At 40.2% G+C, this 18,947-nt stretch overlaps 1 protein-coding gene across 3 annotated transcripts in view; it reads left to right on the forward strand.

The window, feature by feature from the left end:
* The window catches only part of tecpr2 (tectonin beta-propeller repeat containing 2), a 91,873-nt gene that overhangs the window by 3,225 nt on the left and 69,701 nt on the right, over positions 1-18,947 (forward strand). For 2 of the 3 annotated variants that reach the window (XR_007248264.2, XM_048537559.2), the window contains exons 2-7: positions 1,633-1,866; positions 2,163-2,291; positions 2,880-3,008; positions 5,048-5,205; positions 6,856-7,174; positions 18,476-18,608. Coding sequence is in view for 2 of the 3 variants with exons in the window: in XM_048537559.2 (XP_048393516.2) it covers positions 1,648-1,866; positions 2,163-2,291; positions 2,880-3,008; positions 5,048-5,205; positions 6,856-7,174; positions 18,476-18,608 (1,087 nt within the window). In the remaining variant the exon portion in view is untranslated. Of the gene's footprint in view, positions 1-1,631; positions 1,867-2,162; positions 2,292-2,879; positions 3,009-5,047; positions 5,206-6,855; positions 7,175-18,475; positions 18,609-18,947 lie in introns of all 3 variants that reach the window. The other variant, XM_059649109.1, reaches the window with a different exon arrangement.

Genomic DNA, 18,947 nt, shown 5'->3' on the forward strand with positions numbered 1-18,947 from the left:
CTGGGAATTCTGAGGTGAAGTGTGCAATTTACCTCTTGATCTTGCAAAGCCAATCCAATGTCAAGAAAGCAGCGTGTATGTCTGCTTGCCCAGATGAGTGCAGCACCAACAACATTCAGGAAGAGCGACACTGCCCTAAACCAAACAGCCTACTTGATCGTCACCAATCCACCAGCTCAACACTAAACATTCATTGCCTTTAACATCTGATGCTTAATAGAAGCACTGTGAAACATGTGCAAGATGCAGTGCTACATCTCGCCTTTCTCAGCACCATTTAAGCTCATGCATTCTACCACCTGGAGGCACAAAGGGAGCTGACACATGAGACTACCAGCACCCAGATGTTCCCCTCCAGGTTACACACCGTCCTGACTTGGAACTGTACTGCTGTTCTTTCACTATCACTGGGTCAGAAGTGTGGAATTCATTTCCTAATAGCTCCACGAGTGTACCTTCACCACTTGGACTGCAGCAGTTCAAGAAAGCAAATTCACTGCTATCTTGATAACCGATAGGGATCAATAACAAATGTTGGTCTTTCCAGTGATGCCTATTTCCTATGGAAGAATAAAATAAATGTTCTGTGTCATTAAAAGGGATAGGTTGCAAAGCAATTAGAATTTCAACACATGAATAAGGTAATAAAAGGGATATAGCAGTTCACCATTCAGCTATGGGAGCAATTGGAGCTCTGGCCAGATTATTACTTTGTGAGGCTGTCAGAACTTGGACTTTAACTTGCATTTTCAATAGTAAAGCCTTGTGTTAATTTGTGCATTTTTGCTGGTTCCAAACTGAATGAGATTATTGTGAAATTATCCTAATTCTTTCTCTCTGCTTTGCTTCCTTCCAAGAGCTGTTGAGAATGAACCCTGTCAAGAGCTTGTTTTAGGAGCGGGCACATCAAGTTGAAACGTTTTTACAAACAACATTGCCATTAAATTTTATGTTTTAAAAACAACATCACAGTTCAATTTTAGGATGCTGCATTTCTGTTTTATCCAATCAATGACCTTTTCTGATCATATTTTACTGGAGCTGTTTATCCCATGGTGGTGTTTTTTTTAGTATTAACATACCTGTTGTATGTATTGAGCAAGCTGTTTTTATTATGTTAATCATTCAGTTAACGTGTTGTGTATTAAATGTGTCTATTGGATATGCCTGTTATTAACTTTTATATTTTCTTATTGGCATAAGTTTCTCCATACTGCCATTCCAGGTTTCAGTTTGTCACGTTATAGCTCGAGCGATTATCTATTATCACTACCTATCAATCTCATTATCTATAATGTGCCAAACATGATACAGAATCAGTAGGTGTTTTACACAGTATTGGATCGCACTATTGACACTTATGTGCAAGTCCCAAAATAGTCCATAGTAAGGTAACTGCTTAGAGCAGTTAATTGATGTGATGGAAGCTATCATTAACAGTTAAATAATTTTGAACTTTTTGTCATCATTTTGGACATGATATTTGACTGAGATAACTGACCAGTCAACTGCTATTGTCTGAACTTTAACTGTCCAATATAAACTTTTCTGGTGTGCGTAGATTGCATTTTGTGTGTAGTTAATGAGATTTTCTAATTACATTTCCCTTTGTTTGTTTTTCCTTATTTTCAGTGTCTTATTGATGCCATGGCATTAGATGTGCACTTCACCACATTTAAGGAGTTCAGTCCCTTATCTTACCTACTGAATGCTATCCCAACAAAAGTACAGAAGGGGTTTAGAAATGTTCTCGTCCATCTCACAGCACTTGATGCCAATAAAGACTACATTGCAGTGGGCAGTAATATCGGTATGCTTTATCTCTACTGCAGACGGCTGAACAAGATGACAAAATATAATCTAGAGGTACGTTTGAACATTAGCCTGTTGCTGTAGTTATGTGAACAAAATTAGCTTAGGACCAGGAGAGAAGTAGGATAAACATTAACTTTTTATCCTTCTATTTTACCATTTCTGCAAAGCATTGAGAATAATACCCGTGATAAGTTAGATTTATCCTTCTGAGATGCTGACATGTTTCAAGAAAGTACTAAAATATACTCAAGTGCATTATCAAAATAAATTAAATTGAATAGCCTTGTATATGTTTTGCTAAACTTGTGATATAGTTGTTTACTAAAAGAGTTTTCTTTCTCATTAAGGGTAAAACTGATACTATTAGAGTGGTGAAATTGTTGGCTTGTTTTGATGACCTTGTTGCTGTTGGGACATCTTCAGGAAGGGTAGTACTTTTCCAGCTCGTTTCACCATTGCCTGGAAGAAACAAGCAGGTAAATTAGAGCTCTGGAGGCATGATTTAGTTTTTGCACTTCGAGCAATATTTTGGTCTTTGATGTAATAGCACCGGCAGATTGTCCCATTTTTCTGCAAAGCTAATTTAAGGTATTTTGCCAGTTTCTGTAGCTATCTAAGCAGTCTGCTGCTGTTTCTCCTACCAGCATCACTGATACTTCTTACACATTCTCTTTTTATTACAGTATTCATCTGGTCTACCAGCATCTGTGGAGATAAAACTTTATTATCTCTGAGTCAAATATAACTCTTCTTTGGAATTTCTTCAGTTGACAATGAGTCTTAAGTTGAATTCAAATTTCTAATTGTGTGTTGAAATTTTAAAAATGCACTGATAAATTATTCAAAAGACTTTTATTTCATCCATGATCTAGAAATATTATAGTCTTTTTATTTGTCTGTCAGTTGCATAAGAGCCATGTGAAAAGTTGTCTGTATTGTGTCTTGCAGCTTTCAAATTCATTTTCTGCAATTCTGTAAAGCATAAATGTAACAGTACAGTTGTATTTGGCTACTGATAAATTTAATGTTTTTCTTGACTTTTTACTGTAATGCTTGCTTCACAGTTGCGTCGATTTGATGTCTGTATTCACAAAAGTAATATTACAGCACTAGCTTGGAGCACTAATGGAATGAAACTGTTCTCTGGGGATGATCAAGGCAAAGTAGTCTATGCTGCTGTGGATTTGGACCAGGTAATGATTCTCAAAATGATATATTGTGAATAGCTAGATTATCTAGTAGGGTTATAGATTTGTAAATGTATGGCAAATGCAACTATTTAAGAAACCACAGTTCTGAAAGCAGACTACATTTTTTCAAGTTTTTTGTTTGAAATGTGTTGGCAGTATTATTTTAATGGACAAAAGTTGTTAAAAGTACCAGCATTTGATTTCATCAGATTGGCAAGAAAGGAGCACTAAAGATGAACAGTCCTCGTCCAACTTTCAGAATTTCTAGCCAGAATAATTTGGGATTATGGTAAGGGTCTTGAGGGATATGGCTAGCCAGTGTATCATTCCCCTTGGGGAACATCATTTTTAACCGTGTGTATTAATAGCTTGAAGGAAGGAATAGAAAATTATGATGACACTAATATAAACGTTACGGTAAATTGACTAGATCAGCTGATAACAAAGGGATGGACTAAGTGAGGATGCAAAATTATGAGGGGAAATGTGTATTTATCTGCTTCAGAACTGAGATCAGTTCTTATACAGGTACGAACTGTAGCTTGACAAAATATTTTGGTATCATTTTTAACATGACTGAAAGCTACAATACAGATGCAAAATACAATTAAGGACTATGTAATTTTAGCCTGTATCTTCATAGATTCATAGAATCCCTGCAGTGTGGAAACAGGCCATTTGGCCCAACAAATCCACACTGCCCCTCTGAAGAGCACCCTACTGTGACTTATTACCCTACCTCTGCATTTGCCCATGTACAACGCAAACATCACAGGACTGTATATGTAATTTAGCATGGCCAATCCACCTAACCTGTGCATCTTTGGACTGTGGGAGGAAACAGGAGCACCCACAGGAAACCCATGCAGATATGGGCAGAATGTGCAAACTCCACACAAACATTCGCCTGCAGGTGGAATTGAACCTGGGTCCCTGGCACTGTGAGGCAGCAGTGCTAACCACTGAGCCGCTGTGCAGCACCTGAGCCGTACGGTGGCTCAGAGGTTAACACTGCTGCCTCACAGCATCAGGGGCCTGGGTTCGATTCCACTGCTGGTCAACTGTCTGTATGGAGTTTCCACATTTTCCCTGCGTCTTTCTGGGTTTCCTCCGGGTGCGCTGGTTTCCTTCTACAGTCCAAAGATGTGCAGGCTCAGTGGATTGGCCATCCTAAATTGCCCATAGTGTTCAGGGATATGTAGATTAGGTGGGTTATAGGGAATGGGTCTGGTTGGGATCCTTTGAGAGTCAGTGTGGACTTGTTGGGCCAAAGAGCCCGTTTCCACACTGTAGGGAATCTAAGTCATCATCTTCAGAAGACTAGAATACAAAAGTGAGGAAGTGCTGCAGTGTACGGAGCCTTGATCAGACCCCATCTGGAGTAAAGCAAGACCAGATTTAAGTTATCCAGTTTGAAGTTGTTCTGCTTTAACCTCACAGATATTATTTGCTGGTTTTGTGCATTTGAGTGTTGAGGTTTCTGTTTTGCATTGTGGATGATGCAGCTTCACTTAGCCTGGTTGACATTGTACTGTCTTTGTTGCTTAGTGCTGACTCCCTTCTGCTTTCTCCACCTTGGTGCCCTGTCCCATGTCCAGAGAGTTGGGGTAGGGAAGTGGTAAGCATGATGATTGATCAATGTGAGGGTCGATAAGCAGAAGAAAGAGCATATTTTATGGGGATTTTTCCTAAGCAATTTTCTTATGTTTAGCACTTATTCTGAATTTTGTAGGGAGTAATTCTATTGGTAAAATTTTGAGGAATTTTCTAACATGTGGACACAACCAGATCAGATGTAATCTCATAGAATGTTAAGGCAAGTTTGAAAGGTCAAACGAATTGTTCCTACCTGAAGAGAAATGTGATTATTTTATGAGCATCTGCAATAGCCGTTAGTTGAACATGAGTTGATAAATCTGTGTTTTCTTTGACAATGAGAAATAAACAAATAACGTAGACTGAAAAAATTAAAATGTTCATTAATATGTTCAAATCAGAATGTGATTGTAACATATTTATTTAACTTCTGTATCCTGTTGCAGGGTGTTTGTAGTCCCAGAGTGATATTAGAAGAGTCATCTCCTATAGTACAGTTAGACTACACTCAAAAAGTACTACTGGTTTCAACTTACTTGCGTTCTGTTCTTATATATACTGAGCAGAACATTATCAAACAGGTTGGAACCCAGCCAAGGAAAAGGTGAGAATCAAATTTTAAAGAAGCAGACATAATACAGTGCATCAGGTAAAATTCCTGTAGCTTCTGAGTAATCAAAAACATAATAATATTAACACAAAACAGAAGTTGGTGGAAAAACCCAGCAGGTCTGGTGGCATCTATGAAGAGAAATCAGAATTAATGTTTCGGGTCTGGTGACCCTCTCTCAGAACTCTGAGTTCTGTGGGGAAAGGGTACTGAGTTGAATGACTACTGTAATCATATTGAATGGCAGAACAAACTCGGAGTTCTATGGAAGGGTCACCGGACCTGAAGTATTAACTCTGATTTCTCTTCATAGCTGCTGCCAAAGCTGTTGAGCTTTTCTAGCAGCTTCTGTGTTTGTTTCTGATTTACAGCATCTACAGTTTTTTTTTTTGGTTTTCTTAACATCATTGCTTTAGACTTCTTAATGTTTCCATTGTTGTGATCATATTTAAATTACACGTCATCATTGTTATGACATAGAGGTCATTTACTCCATCGGGTCCCTGCTGGCTTTCTGTAGAGCATTCACACAGTGCCTTTCAGTTGCTACTTCCCAAATATAAAAGGTGTGCCATCCTACCACGTCACAGGCTAAATTATTTTGTGTTGTAATCAACAAAGCTCCAGTTGAGACCAAACTATTGAATGCTTTTGAGAAGCAGTTAGATATAGCTGTTGGAGCTAAAGGGATCTAAGGGAACGGGGAGAAAGGGTACTGAGTTGGATGACCAGCCATAATTATGTTGAATAGCAGAACTAACCCAAAGGGCAGAATGTCCTACTGCTGCTCCGATTTTCTAAGTTTTATCCTAGATTCCTATTGTGAGTTGATTGTGATTGGCACTGTTGTTAATTTTAGTGTCTCCAAAGTATTGAAGAGAAAAGAAAAGAGTTCCTGATTGTCGTCCAGTGAACCTTATTAGAAATTATATGGAGAGAATTGGAGTCGATTGTAATACCTCCCTTACCATAAAGCCTGCAGTCATGTTACTATCCATACTTATTTAAACAACGGTGGACAGAGATTGCAGCTGCCTCTTGAATCTGTCTTATTGATATATTCCTGCCTTCTGGAGAACTGAGCAGATGAAACTAAGAGAAATGCATTTTTTTAAGAATATCTTTTAGCAGCATAAAAAAATTAAGGCGATCATCTGCAGTCTGTAGGAACCACAGCCTTAAAAAAGACATTAACAGCCAGAGGAAGGATGTTTCCAGGCTCTTAATTGAGGCTGCCTCAAATAATTGATATGACCTTTTTTTTAAACTTGCAAGAAGGGTTTTCCATGATATCTCCCAATCAGCTCCTAAGATGCTGCTTGGCCTGCTGTGTTCATCCAGCTCCACACTTTGTTATTAGTGAACCACCTGGGTTTTTATGATCGATAATGACTTTAGGGTCATTAGACCTTTAATGCCAGATTACCTTGAGTTCACTATCTGCCATGGTGGGTTTCAAACCAAGTCCCCAGAAAGCTACATTTCTTATTTCTGAAAGTGCAAATGTAAGTATAATTGAAAGTTAATTCTGCATATAAAGAAGAAGGTAGCATTTCAAATGAGAGGCCTAATTTAATAGAGGGTTGTTGTCATGCGAGTATAAAATAAATGAACTGAAATATCTTTAACCTCTCATGTTTTCAGTGCTGGCAGATTTGGAGCCTGTTTCCTACCAGGACTCTGTAAACAAACTAATGTGAATTTATATGCTTCAAGACCTGGACTTCGACTGTGGAAATCAGATGTTCAAGGGGTTGTTCAGTCAACACTCCTTTTAAAAAGTGTATTTACTTGTGGAGTGAAGCCATTTGAACTGTTACCTCGAGTGAGTTTGTCAGCTGCAAATAAAGTTGTTATTAAACCAACTGAGAGAAACTTTGGGCTGTTGAAGTGCTTTCTGCACGAAGGATGGGTGCTGAGCTGGAATAAGACCAGTATTTACGTCTTGGACGCAGTTAACCAGGTATGCACTCGGCAAAACACGTATAATTTAAACAGCCAGATTTTTCTACCACTGTAAAATGAATATTTGCTTGCATGTATTGATCATCATTTATCTTGATTTTATGTGGAAGTAGTATTCTGTAGCAACATGATCCTTGGGTACTATTTGAGAAAAATAAGATTGGAGGTTGAAAGATTTTAAGCAATCAATAGCACAATGTAATACAGGTTTTCTTGATTATTTGAAGTACAGCTAGTAAACAGGTTAACGTTAATGCTGCGTAAAGGAGAATAAAGTGCAAAGAGTTTTCAGTATAAAGTCTTCTCTTTTTGCCCACACCCTGCTCCTGTTCATAATTTAAAAGAAAAATTCACAGTCTTCCTGTTTTGTTTCCGTTAATTGAGCTTCCATTTATAATAAGTTGCAGCCTGGCACGTTGTTGAGCCTTAGTTCAAACATAGACAAGAGAGCTGAATTTCAGCGGTGAGACAATATTGACTGCCCTTGTCATCAAGATTGCATTTGACTGAGTGTGACTCAAAAAATCCCAGCAAAACTGAAGTCACTGGGAGTTGGGCGAAAACTGTTTCCTTGTGGCACAAAGATGGTTGTGGCTGTTGGAGGTCAGCCAGCTCAGCTCCAAGACATCTCTGCAGAAATTCCTCAGGGTAGTGTCCTGGGCCTAACCATCTAAAACAACTTCATCAATGACCTTCCCTCCATCATAATGTTAGAGAAGGGGATGTTGAATGATGACTAAGCAACATTCAGCACCTATTGGGGAAATCCATCTCCAAATGCAGCAGATCCTGGACAATATCCAGGCTTTGGCTGAGAAGTGGCAAGTAACATTTGCACCACAAGCACCACATTGACAGTATGCAGAGCTGGGCTGAGAAATGGCATTGACAGTATGCAGAGCAGAGCTGGGCTGAGAAATGGCAGATGGAGTTCAACCTTGATAAATGCGAAGTGATGTATTTTGGAAGGTCGAACTTAAATGCTGAATATAGGATTAAAGGCAGGATTCTCAGCAGCGTGGAGAAACAGTGGGATCTTGGTGTTCAAGTGCATAGCTCCCTCAAAGTTGCCACCCAAGTGGATAAGGTTGTTAAGAAAGCATATCGTGTTTTGGCTTTCATTAACACGGGGATCGAGTTTAAGAGCCGCGAGGTTTTGCTGCAGTTCTACAAAACCCTGGTGAGACCACACTTGGAATATTGTGTCCAGTTCTGGTCGCCCTATTATAGGAAAGATGTGGAGGCTTTGGAGAGGGTGCAAAGGAGGTTTACCAGGATGCTGCCTGGACTGGAGGGCTTGTCTTACGAGGAGTGGTTGACTGAGCTCGGACTTTGCAGTCTGGAGAGAAGGAGGAAGAGAGGTGACCTGATCGAGGTGTACAAGGTAACGAGAGGCATGGATAGAGTTGATAGCCAGAGACTTTTCCCCAGAGCAAGATTGACTGCCGGGGGGGGGTCATAGTTTTAAGGTGTTGGAGGAAGGTATAGAGGAGACGTCAGAGGGAGGTTCTTCACCCAGAGAGTTGTGAGCGCATGGAATGCTTTACCAGTGGTAGTCGTGGAAGCGGAGTCATTAGTGACATTTAAGTGACTGCTGAACATGCACATGGACAGCAGTGAATTGAGGGGAATGTAGGTTAGGTTATTTTATTTTTGGATTAGGAATATTCCACGGCACAACATCGTGGGCCAAAGGGCGTGTACTGTGCTGTACTTTCCTATGTTCTATCTATGTTCATACAAATGTCAGGCCATGACCATCTCCAACAAGAGACAATCTAGCTATCAGTCGTTGATATTTAGTGATATTCCCATCACTGAATTCCCTCACTGTTAACATCCTGAGGGTTAACATTAGCCATTAGCTAAACTGGAATAGCTATATGAATACTGTGGCTACATGAGCAGGTCAGAGGCGAATAATTCACTTCATGACTCCCCAAAGCCTGTCCACCATCTCCAAAGCACATGTCACGAGTGTGATAGAATGCTCCCTATTTATATGGGTGAGTACAGCTTGCAATGGTCCAGGACAAAACAGCCTGCTTGATTGACACCACGTCCTCAAAAGGTCACACCCTCCAGCCCCAATGCTCATTAGCAACGTGAGTGTCATCTGCAAGATGCACTGCAGAAATTCAATAAAGATCCATTTATAGCATCATCCAAACCTATTACTGTTTACCAGCCAGAAGCACAAGGGAAATAGATATATAGGAACACCACCAAGCCCTTCACTATCTGATTTAGAAATATATCTATCACTGTTCCTTCATTGTTGCTGGAAATCCTGGAATTCCCTGTCATGACACTGTTGGTCTACCTATAGCAAACAGACTGCAGCAGTTCAAGAAAGCAGCTCACCACTACTTTCCCAAGGGAAACTAAGGATGGGCAATAAATCATGGTCCAGCCAGCAATATCCATAGCCCATGAGCGGAAGAAAAGAGAGTACTGTACGAACAACTGGCACCAGATTATTTAAACTTAAAATTCTGGGCGTTGAGAGAAAAGCAAATCGTTTGTAATAACTTTTTTCATTGTAATTTCCCATGACCATATTTCATATTGGAGAATTATGTACGTGGATTTTTCAGACTGATTGTATGCACCTGCCAATGTAAACGCTGTATGAGAATTTAATTGACAAGCTTACAGAGGTAGTCCCCATTAAAAAATATTGTCATTAATTTATAATGACATAAAAATAAAAACAAAATATGTGATTTTAGAATGGGTATGCAACTATATCTGTACTGTCTAATTAAATTTCCCACAGCTTGACTCTATGATTCTTTGATTATAAGCTCTAAGTCCATTGTACCTGACCACTTGATCTTAACTTTCAGGTGTAGCGTGGTGAGGTTAACTGATAAGTTAATATATTTAGCATCTTGCATATGTAACATTTGTTCTGCGTTTGTTTTGTGCATACTTCTACTGGCGTAATACTAAGTAAACGTTTTGTTATAGAACTTGCATTTTTGTTTCTTGTTGGAGGTATCCTGCCACAAGATGGTGCTATCAACCACAATCGGAACTTCTGGTGCCTTTTATGCAGAGAAAAAGTGCCCAAGACTTTCATGGCAGTATTTAGAAATAAAATATGGCAATGAACTCCATAAGGAGATGGTAGGGTGAGTTACCAAAGCTTGGAAAGGAGATAAGTTTTAAGGTATGTCTTAGAGGAGGAAAAAAGAAGAGAGATAATGAGTTAAGGATGGACTGGGGCAAAGACATCTGAAGGAAAGTTGAAAACTGGGGAGCTCAAGAAGCCAGCATTAGAGAATTGCACATATCTTGGAGAGTTGTAGGATTCAAGGTTATTACAGAGATTGGGAGGATGTGTTCATGAAAGATTTTGAAAACTGGGATGAGTTTTTGTTTTCTAAATGAGGTATTGCCTGACTGGGAACCAGGACAGGTCACAAAGCACAGTTTAATGGACAAGCACCGCTTCGTGCAAAGAAGCAAACAAAACTTTGATTTCTGATGCTTTTATCTTTGGGTACTCAAAACCTCTTCACAGCTATTTAATTACTTTTAAAGTATGTTATGACGTTGGCAGATATGTCAATCATTGTGTGTGCACTGATAACAGGACAAGCTCATTCATTTTTGGTTTTGTTTGATGAATGCTGGGGGAACTTGTTGCTCCTCTGATATTATCAGATCTTGTCAAGTGCCTTATTTTGTAATGCGTTATTTGTCTACCATGGCAAACCGTTTAAAACTGACAGTAGGAAACAAAGCTAATATTCTACATTAATGTGAGATTAGAAAAAGCTAGCCAGCATGATTCCCAGGATGTGTCTTGTTACTCGCTCTAAAAATGTGCTGCCATTTTATGCCTACAGTGGACTCCAGAAACTACTCTAGGAAAAGGGGTGTAGGCTAGAGTTCATTTACTGATTTCCAAGACCTGCTAGAGTTTGGCTATGAAGCCATGCTCGTAAACCAAATACTGTACAAACAATTATACCAAAGCTGTAATAATATTAGAGACTGGTTATACAAGTATCTAAAGGTTGCTGATGGCACTGTGTTCTGCCTATTGTCCTTGAGGGTAATTAGAGTTGAACAGCAAATACTGCCTTGTGAACTATGCTCACATTCCATGACTGAATGAATAAAAGTGTGGATGTGTTCAGGTAAAAGGAAGGGGAAAATTAGAAAAGTGAAAAGTGGGGGGGAAAAGCTTGTACCAAATTAGAATTGTAGTTGTAAATGCTATCTGATTTAAGTTAAAATAAAAGTTCAAAAAGCTATAAAGGAAATAAACGTAGGAGATAAGACGTCCGAAGTTTCCCATTTAACAAGGCAGGCTTGTGAAAGGAAAGGAACTAGTATAAATCCCGTAATGACTTAAATGAACATTTAAACTTGAGTATAAAACTACAACAAATCACAGAGAAAGAATGCTCAACTGATGAATTTTCTTTCTGTCGCAGGCGAGAACATAAGCATATGTGTCTTGGAGAGCTAATCTTGATCACAAGGCACAATAGAATTTGGGGCTTAGGTGAAAACTTCAGCACATTTACAAATTTTAAATCATATAAGCAGGATATTAAATGAAACAAAGATGTAAATGACAGTGAGGAATAAATTCTTGAAACCGATTTGGACATCCTATGATTAAAAACAAGCGCAGGCGCTTCAGGTAGGTCTGACATTTTAAGTAGGATCAGAAATACATTACCTGAAGTAGTAAATGCGCAATGTATTTGGAGCGCTGCATTGTCATCCTCAGAACCATATCTTTATATTCACATCCTATTGATGGGGGTGAAAGTTATGAAAGTGTCCTTTTCTATAAAGCGTTTTAGGGCCCTATATAGGCTCAGGTGTTCTAACAGCAGAATGTAATAATGGCAGAGATAATGGGAACTGCAGATGCTGGAGAATTCCAAGATAATAAAATGTGAGGCTGGATGAACACAACAGGCCAAGCAGCATCTCAGGAGCACAAAAGCTGACGTTTCGGGCCTAGACCCTTCATCAGAGAGGGTCTGATGAAGGGTCTAGGCCCGAAACGTCAGCTTTTGTGCAGAATGTAATAATACTTAGTTTAGTACTAAGTTGTCAATGTTCAGAGAAGATACAATCATTTTCCATATTCTGTCATTATGGTGCATGCTTGGAATATTCATGTTTATAATGAAGTGGATAAAAGAAACTTATTAATTTAAACTAGCAGTTGCGGGTGAAACTTGCTTCACTGTGCTTGTCTTTCAAGTAAGTTTAGACCTGAACCATCATGAAACCAAATTAACCGGCCAACTCTTCGGGGGTATGTTTTTGAATTATATGGGTGTTGACCATGTTCATTTGAAAAATTCTAAAAGTGGAAAACTTACAGGGACCTGTACTGAAATAAGAACAGAAAATGCTGGAAACACTGTTTCTCTCCATAGATGCTACCTGAGTTCATGTTTTAGATTTATAATCCTTCATTAAAAACTGGGAAAAATTGAAACTGTAATAGAGGGATGAGTTGGCAAAAGCACAAAAAGGTCGGTGATACAGTGGGAACAGGTGAGATTAAATGACAATTGTGGGAGGCCGAAGCGAGTAATAATAGGACAAGTGAAAAAAAGTATAAATTGTCTAGTGAAAGTATAAATGGTAGAATGATGAACAGCTGATGCCCAACAACAAAGAGTAAAACTACAAACTGCAAAAAGAAACAAAATGGGCACAGAAGTCATTATCTGAAATTAGTGAACTCAGTGTTGAATCCAGAAGGCAGTAATTTGCCTAAACAAGACGTGAAGTGCTATTGCTCGAGTTCATTAGAACACTGTTGGAACTGAGGTCTTGCAGACTGATTGAAGGGGTACTGCAACATAGTGGCTTAGTGGTCAGCACTGCAGTCTGACAGCACCAGGGTCTCAGGTTCAATTTCACCCTGAGGCGACAGTGTGGAGTTTGCACATTCTCCCTGTCTGAGTGGGTTTCCTTTGGGTGCTCTGGTTTCCTCCTACAATCCACAAATGTGCAGCTAAGGTGGATTGGTCATGTTAAATTGCCCTTAGTATCCAGGGACATGCAGGTTAGGGGCATTAGTCATGGGAAATGCAGGGTTACTGAGATAGTGTAGGTGAGTGGGTCTGGTTGGGATACTGTTAAGAGGGGCAGAAAGGACTCAGGGGGCCAAATGGCCTGCTTTCACACTGTACGGATTCTGTGATCTGAATGTGGTCTCCAATTTGCAGTAAACTAAATTAAGAGGTCATTATAATTATTTTTTAATATAGGAGAAGTATTTGAAACTTTGGATGGGGAGACAGGAGGAGGTATAAAGACTTGTGTTGCACCTTGTTCTTGAGGAAAGTGCTATAGGAAGAGTAAGTTACAACTGAGTTAGGAGTGGACCAAGGGTGAAGTTAAGAAAACTGTCTTTTCAGAATGCTGAAAAGGAAGTAAAGGGATGGGTGTGTTTTGTGGTGCCATCATGACAGAAATGGAGGAGGATGATTTGTTGAATAGTCCAATGGGACAGAAATGTTTCCATTGGTAGGAAAGACTAGGACTCGAGGGCACAGCCTCAGAGCAAAGAGATAAGAGAAACTTCTTTAGACAGAGAGTGGTGAATCTGTAGAATTCACTCCCTCAGAAGGCTGTGAAGGCCAGGCCATTGCATATATTTAAGACAGAGATAGATAGATTCTTGATTGTCAAGGGGATCAAAGGTTACAGGGAGAAAGTGGGAGAATGGGGTTGGGAAACTTATCAGCCATGGTTGAATGACAGAGGGGACTCGTTGAGCTGAATGGCCGAACTTCTGCTCTTATGGCTTGTAGTTCAGTGGGACAGAAACAGACTGAATAAATAGTCTACCAGTGAAGTCCTATTCATAGATCTTGGGAAGAAAGTAGAAGTAGGCTAGCTTGGTTTGGAATCTGAGATTTATGTCTGAACAGGGAATATTTCAAAGGAGATGAGGTCAGTCATAATCTGGATTTAACAGGTGGATGGCCAATAGTAGGGTCATGGTTCAGGAGAGATAGGATGATCTGTTGACAAATTTCATTCAGCCTCTGTAAGGTGAAGCTCGGATCAGCAGACCGTGTGGATAAGAGGCAAGAGGGAGGGTGCAGGTGGTGGTGGAAAACTGAGGATAGAAATGGGCTGTGAAACAGAAAAGTGGGAGGCGTTGGCCTAGTGATATTATCATTAAACTATTAATTCTGACACCTAGGTAGTATTCTGGGGATCCAGTCTCGAATCACAGCATGGCAGATGAAGTTTTAATTCAAAATAAAATTGCCTTGGAATTAAGAGTCGGAGCATAATGCTGGACTCTATGACCTAGAAACCATTGTTGATTGTCAGGAAAAACCCATCTGGTTCACTAATGCCCTTCAGGGAAGGTAAGTGCCACCCCCTACTGGCCTGACCTACATGCGACTCCAGACCCGGAACAGTTGCCCTCTGGGAAGGGAAATAAGTGGCCTAGTCCGTGATGTCCACATCCTGTGCATGAATTAAAAGAATAGACTGCTGACTAGAGAAGTGGATGAGGAGTTGAATGCAAAGGAAGTAGACCTCAGGATCATGCCAGTCTTATTTCATTGCAGTGGTTGTGTTTAGTTGAAGATCTTTTCTCAGGACAGATCATTTGTGGTCAGGGAAGGTCAGGGGGTCTTGTGCTATATTGAGAATTTAGAAAACCATTTTTCAAAAGTTACTTTTGTACTTTGTGATATTTTACAGAGCTTAAGTGAATTAAGATATTTTTGCTCTGTTTTTAAAGGATCATTTAGTTTTAACACATTTCTACAGCAAAATATTAAGTTGGGCCATAAATCTTTTAGCCCCCTAGGGACAAGCTGGGAGGCAGGAAGGCTGGCAAAGTGGCATAGGAAATGTCTGAGTAGAACGCTCAACATGCTCGTGTCATCAGGCCATGCTGCTAACAGTGGGAAAGTTGGCATATTGGTTTCTTGCTGACAGCCCAATTTAGTCACTTCTTCGATCAATTCAGAGTCTCTTCCTCTCTCCAGGATCCCTTATAGGTGAGCCTGACACTGCTTAGGGAGACCATCCACTGAAACAAATCCCTAGACCCCTTTGCGTGCCTGCCTGGTCCCATCGTCCGCTGACAGTACTTCATTTTTTTTTGATGCTACTCGACATTGAGGTGCCATCTTCCTGCATCTATAACTAAGCACTGGCCAGCGCTAAAATTGTTGCTGCACCTTGTGGTGTGGCCTGCCATGTTTATTTAGACAGTACCCTCAGTGTCACTTCATGCATTGACAGCAGGTGGTCCTCTTGCCTCCCGTTCCTTCCCTGGCGATGGACCATTGGCTATCTCCGGAAACCCGAGCCCAAGATGATCCTTTATATCTAAAAATGTTCTGTATTACTCAAAAGATGGAAGTTTGTATAAGTCATGTCAATTAACTAACAACATCACAGTTTAAGTGTTTAATACATAACAGAATTGGAAGGGGTCTAATATAATGGCGAGAAGATTTGCTAGAGCTGCTCAAGAGGATTTAAACTAGTAAGGATGGGGGCTGGGGTTTGTCCCTTGGAGATAGTGAGGGAAGGAGTAGTACATTTGGGGAAAAGAGCAAGTCAAAATAACATTACGACAATACTTGGGGAGAATATTCCTGGGAATATGTCCAGGCAAGTTATTTGGGTGGAACTAAGAAACGGATGATCACCTTGTTATGATTGGACTATAGACCATCCTGTAGTCAGCAGAAAATTGAGAAACAAATTTGTAAAGAGATCTGAGTTATCTATAAGAATAACAGTGTGGTTATGGTAGGGAATTTTAACTTTCCAAACATAGACTGGGACTGCCATTGTGTTAAGGGCTCGGCTGGAAAGAAATTTGTTAAGTGTGTACAAGAAAATTTTCTGATTTGGTTTGTGGATGAACCCACTGGAAAAGGTGCAAAACCTGACCTAATTTTGGGAAATAAGGCAGGCCAGGTGACTGAGCTGTCAGTGGGGGAGCACTTTGGGGCCAGTGACCATAATTCTATTAGTTTTAAAATAACAGTGGAAAAGGATAGACCAAATATAAAAGTTAGAGTTCTAAATTGGGGGAAGGCCAATTTTGATCATATTAGGCAAGAACTTTCAAAAGTTATTTGTGGACGGATGTTTGCAGGTAAAGGAACGGCTGGAAAATGTGAAGCCTTCAAAGATGGGATAATGATAGTCCAGAGACAGTATTTTTCTGTTAGGGTGAAATTGTGGTTTTGATCAAGAATAAGAAGTAAGTATATGTCAGGTACAGACAGCAGAGATCGAGTGAATCCTTAAAAGAGTATAAAGGCAATAGGGATATATTAAAGAGGGAAATGAGGAAGGTAAAAAGGGGACATAAGATGGCTTTAGCACATAGGGTTCAGGAGAATCCAAAGGGATTCTACAAATACATTAAGGGCAAAAGGGTAACTAGGGAGAAAATAGGTCCCTTAAAAATCAATAAGGCTGCTTACATGTGGAACCGCAGGAGATGAGGGAGTTACTGAATGAGTATTTTGTGTCAGTGTTTACTGTGGAGAAGGATACAGAAGATAGAGAATGTAGGAGGAAATAAATAGCGATAACTTGCAGAATATCCGTTTTACAGAGGAGGAAGTGCTGGATGTCGTAAAATACATAAAGGTGAATAAATCCCTGGGACCTGATCAGGTGTACGCTAGAACTCTGTGGGAAGCTAGGAAAGTGATTGGTGGGCCCCTTGTTGAGATATTTGTATCATTGATAGCCACAGGTAAGGTGGCAGAAGACTGGAGGTTGGCTAACATGATGCCGCTATTTAAGAAAGGTGGTAAGAAAAAGCCAGGGAACTATAGCTGGGCAAGCCTGACATCGATGGTGGGCATTGTTGGAGGGTATCCTGAGGGACTGAATTTACATGTATTTGGAAAGGCAAGGACAGATTAGGGATAGTCAACATGGCTATGTGAGTGGGAAATCATGTCTCACTAACATGATTTTGAAGAAGTAACAAAGAAAATTAATGAGAGCAGAGTGGTGGACGTGATCTTCCTGGACTTCAGTAAAGCATTCGACAAGGTTCCTCATGATAGACTGTTTAGCAAGGTTAGATCACATGGAATAGAGGGAGAACGGGCTTAAGGGTAGACGACAGAGAGGGGTGGTGGAACAGGGTTGCTTTTCAGTCTGGATTCCGGTGAACAGCGGTGTGCCACGAGGATTGGTGCTGAATCCACTGCTTTTCGTCATTTATATAAATGATTTGGATGTGAGTATAGGAGGGATGGTTAGTAGATTTGCAGATGACACCAAAATCAGAGGTGTAGTGGACAGAGTGCAATGGGATCTTGATCAGATGGGCTATGGAGTGGCAGATGGAGTTTAATTTAAATAAATGTGAAGAGGTGCATTTTGGAAAGGCAAATAAGGGCAGGATTCATGCATTTAATGGTAATGCCCTGGGTAGTGTTGCTGAACAAAGAAACCTTGGGTAGAGGTTCATTGTTCCTTGAAAGTGGAGTCTCAGGTAGACGGGATAGTGAAGAGTGTTTAGTATGCTTGCCTTCACTGGCCAGTGCTTTGAGTATAGGAGTTGTGGGGCTACATTGCGGTGTACAGGATATGGGTTAAGCCACTTTAGGAATACTACATGCAATTTTGGTCACCCTGCTATAGGAAGGGAAAGAGCTCAGAAAAGATTTACGAGGAAGTTGCCAGGGGTGGAGCGTTTGAGATATAGGGAGAGGCTGATCAGGCTGGGTCAATTTTCCCTGGAGTGTTGGAGACTGAGGGGTGATCTTATAGAAGTTAATAAAATCATGAGGGGCATGGATAAATGGAAAGACCAAGGAATTGATGCCACAACTTTGAATGGATTCAAAATATAACACTTGGGGCGAGTGGGATCAAAGATTATGGGGAGAAAGCAGGATTAGGATATTGAGTTGGATGATCAGCCATGATCATGAAGAATGACCGAGAAGGATGTAAGAGCTGGATGGCCTCCACCTGCTCCAATTTTCCGTGTTTCTATGTCTTTTCCTTGGGACGGGAGTATCTAAAACTAGAGTGCATATTGTTGAAGGTGAGAGAGGAAAGATATAAAGGGACTTAAGGGGCAGCTTTTCCATGCAAAGGGTGTTTCATGTATGGATTGAGCTGCCAGAGAAAGTAGTAGAGGCTGATACAATTATAACAGGCAGGAAGGGTTTAGAGAGATTTGGGCCAAATGCTGACAAATGGGACTAGATTTCACTGTACAAGTTGGACCGAAGGGTCAGTTACTATGCTGTACATCTCTGTAACTCTATGATTCTATTTGCAGGCTCTGATTGGTGGACTTGAAGGGCTCAGTGGCATTGTGTCTGTTTCCTGTACAGAAGATGAAATTTTCATGTTGACTGATGACCGTGATATAATTCGAATTTCCAGCCAACCAGAATGTTTCAAGTTAATGGGTAAGATTGCTAAATTAAAAACATCACTTTGGGTTGAATTGGAGAAACCTCCATGTCACATGGCATTGGCAGAGATCAGAAACGTACCAAATTGAATTTTTTTTTATTCATTAACTGGACCAGGGCATTCCTGGCTAGGCAGCATTTATTGCCTATACCTAATTGTCCAGAGGGAGTTCAGAATTAACCATATTGCTGTGGGTCTGGAGTCACATGTTGGCCAGACCAGGTGAGAATGGCAGTTTCCTTCCCTAAAGGACATTAGTGAACCAGATGGGTTTTTTCACCAATCGACAATGGATTCATGGTCATCATTAGAGTCTTAATTCCAGATATTTA

The sequence above is a fragment of the Stegostoma tigrinum genome, chromosome 10 (assembly GCF_030684315.1).
Source record: "Stegostoma tigrinum isolate sSteTig4 chromosome 10, sSteTig4.hap1, whole genome shotgun sequence".
Lineage (NCBI taxonomy): Eukaryota > Metazoa > Chordata > Chondrichthyes > Orectolobiformes > Stegostomatidae > Stegostoma > Stegostoma tigrinum.